Source organism: Adelges cooleyi, unplaced genomic scaffold, assembly GCF_023614345.1.
Source record: "Adelges cooleyi isolate 19-005CV unplaced genomic scaffold, UGA_ACOO_1.1 ACOO_flye_CR_arks_rails_tigmint_CR_PRNA_307, whole genome shotgun sequence".
NCBI classification, from domain to species: domain Eukaryota; kingdom Metazoa; phylum Arthropoda; class Insecta; order Hemiptera; family Adelgidae; genus Adelges; species Adelges cooleyi.
This window is the reverse complement of record NW_026095978.1, coordinates 3,546,023-3,549,298: the sequence shown is the minus strand read 5'-3', so window position 1 is coordinate 3,549,298 and position 3,276 is coordinate 3,546,023. Positions and strand designations below refer to the sequence as shown.

The 3,276-nt window shown below is 41.1% G+C and overlaps 1 protein-coding gene across 1 annotated transcript; it reads left to right on the top strand.

The window, feature by feature from the left end:
• Window positions 1-1,559: 1,559 nt before the first annotated feature.
• On the top strand, window positions 1,560-2,690 carry LOC126839791 (uncharacterized). The gene has a single exon (XM_050575201.1). The coding sequence runs from the start codon at window positions 1,560-1,562 to the stop codon at window positions 2,688-2,690; it is 1,131 nt and encodes a 376-aa protein (XP_050431158.1).
• Window positions 2,691-3,276: the final 586 nt, after the last annotated feature.

The window sequence follows — 3,276 nt, the reverse complement described above, 5'->3', positions numbered from 1 at the left end:
CACCGCTAAGCGATTTTTTAAATACGCTGAAAAAAGTCCAGAAATTACGGGTCTACATTTAACAACATTATTAAACGTTGTGGGACAGATTTATTTACAATCGCCAGTGGTTTTGACGTTAATATAGACTTTGATCGAAACGCGTTGTATACTAGTAGATTATTTGTTCAATTGTATCCTAGGTATTATATGCGTGCTAGCATGCATGCAATATCAATACACGGGGCTGATGTAATTCGATTCGAATTTCTTTCGATTGGTAAGTCTACTACTAAGATTTAATTCTGTTAAGATTAAACTGCTTGTTTAATTACAATTTTAATATATTTTTAATCATAACCATAATTATTCTTATGTCAAAAATTATTACTATTAATCTTGATTCCCAAAAAAGACATTAAATGTAAGTATACATAAAAAAATGAAACTTAGGGAAAAAAAAAATAAATTCAGGGACACTATCTGAAGAAGCATAAAAGGCAAGAAACAAGGACTATAAAAATATTCGAGAACACCATACTCGGGAAAACTGTAGAAAAAACAATCTGATCGTTAATATAACAAGAAGCATTAGGTCTTTTCTAAGAAAGCCTGAGGTTGTGATGTGTGATCCGCTTACAAACTGGAGTCGCAAACCGGTCGAGTCGAGATTCCCCGAATCGTTCGAGTGATCTCTTCCAGGCGCACGACGGACGTGTTATAATTAAAAACCGGTTATGTTAAAGAATAAAAATCCGTATAGTTTGGTCGAAAAACCAAAATCCGGTTTAGACGTTTTAAACGAAAGTCGACGACTCGTATAAACATATTCGTATTATGCACAATTTTGGCGATAAACAACACCAATAATGAAAACGAAATGTATAATAATGTGTAAACGTATTGTATTGTAAAAGCTCAATTATGTATATTGTCATTAATTAACCAATGTCTGGCTTATAGCCTAGCAGCTGAAGCCATAATAAAAAAATAAAAAAAAATTACAAAAAATGTCAGACAGTTATACGGTTTTTGTAGTCTAAAGCTCAGACTATCATTTTAAAGAAACCTATCCGATATGGTGGTTAAGAACAAACCCCATACTGTCCGTATAAGGATTGCAAATATATATTTTTCCGGTATTCACTTGACGTTGCGTCCAGACCGAGAGCCGTTGTGTTATTATTTTTGGTAAAATTTGGTCTAGAAAAAAAAAAATAGATAAACATAATTTCGGTAGTAGTTATTTTGTGGGGATCTCTTTCAGGGCCGATTTTTCGTTTATATCACTCGGATATGATCCGAAACGACAGCATAAGGGGCCGGTTGTTTATATAATAATTCCGTCATAACGCGGTTTAGGTTGCTGGCCACGTAGAAAATTGGGAAATATTTCCCGCTTAGCTATTTGCTCAACAAATCGTCAACGAATTCGTTGTAAACAACGTGTCCGGAGTGAAGTCAAAATAATTACAAAATATAATTTTTGTACCGTGCCGTCTTATGGTGTTGTTTGGTTCGCTGTCGATTTTCCATCTAAATTATAGAGTATATTTTTGCCAAATCGTTTGAAAACTACCATGAAAGTGATCGATTCGGAACCGGGCTCGTGCACGCGGCTGTTTTTAGGCAATTTGCCTAAACTGAAATCCGAGTCGGATATTTGCGCCGAGGTGGCAACGGTGGCGCCTGGCCTGATCCGGGCCATCACGTACAAGAGCCTAGACGACCCGGACATGCATCGCGGCTTTTGTTTCCTGGACTACGAGACGCCGGCGCAGGCGGCCGAGGCCAAGAGCCGCCTGAGCCGATGCACGGTGTTCGGTTGCAAGACGATTGTGGACTGGGCGGACCCGGAACCGGAACTGGACGAGGAAACGATGCGATCGGTGCGCATACTGTTCGTCCGGCAGACACCACTCCCGTTGACGGAACGGGCCCTCGCCGAAGTGTTCGGCCGGTACGGCCGGGTAGAACGTGTCAAGACGCTCAAGAACTTTGCGTTCGTGCACTTTGCCCGGCGCGACGATGCCAAGGAGGCCATGGACGCGCTGGACGGCATCACTGTCGAGGGCAGCGACGTCCGTTTCGACGTGTCGTGGGCCAAGCCGCCGGCCGACAAGAAAACTCGAGAACGAGTGTTGCGGGACCGCGAGAGGCGTATGCAGGCGTCGCTCACCGAACGGCCCAAGACGTTCAGGATGACGTCCACCGTTGCCGGCGTCTCGCGGCCGCCGAGGCCATCGTCGTTGGTGGCCGAATCGAGCGAAGAGTCCGCCGAAAACGGGTCGTACGCTTGTTACGACAGCTATCGTTATGATTTCAACAGGCCGCTAACGTTTGCGTGTCAACCGTCTCCGATTCTTCGGCCGGCGCCGCAGTCGTCATCATCGTCCCGTTGCGAACTGTTCTGCCCGTGCGGCTTGAGGACCAAAGCGGACGCACCGGCAGAAGAGTCCGAACGCTCATTCGCCGCTCAAACCCGACCGCAATGGGACGTCGTTCGGTCGCCGTACGATCACGGAGACGGCGCGAATGTGGTTCTACCTACGCTGTCTGAATTAACAACAACCAATTCTGCCGCCGGACCCGTCGCTACTGGCACTGACATCGACAATATGATATTAAAATTTTTCCACAAAGTCGTTTTGGGCGGTACCCAAGCACAGGTGATGTTAAATTTCGAAAAACCAAAAGTCACATATAGTTAGTTGATATAAAATAGTTATGTATATTTATACAATTATTTATTTATTAATGTATATATTAGTTTATGTTTATATATATATATTAGAAAATAATCATTTAAGCAATTAATAATTTTTAAATTCGCTTCGTCGGTCAGCCAGCTCGCTATGATACGACCCTAGAAAAATGTCTTGACGAGTCGAGTCATAAACTAGGGTTCCCATGGGGAACCCTCCGAACTTTTATGGGTCCGAGCGGCCCTAAGCTCATCAAATAACGAGTCCTTTACCCACCTTAACAATTTTGGTAACAGTTAAAATACAATATTATAATAATACAACTTACTTCGGTGTATTTAATAAAGTAAACGTTTTAGAAACGGAATATTTCAGTGGTTGATTTTATTATCAACTAATTAATAAAAAAACATTTTCTTTGTATTTATAAGAAAAAAAGGAAATTGGTAAGAAAATATAAATTCATAATTATTTTAAATACTCGACAATATTCAAAAACGATTTTTATCTTTTAAACTAAGTGTAAATAAAATGTACAACATTTTAGACAAATGAAAAAAAGTTAAACCTAACGTGAAATACGAGTTTTTTA

Bases quoted from the DNA above. Each gene is read 5' to 3' on its own strand.
- LOC126839791 (XM_050575201.1), top strand. From the start codon at position 1,560: ATGAAAGTGATCGATTCGGAACCGGGCTCGTGCACGCGGCTGTTTTTA.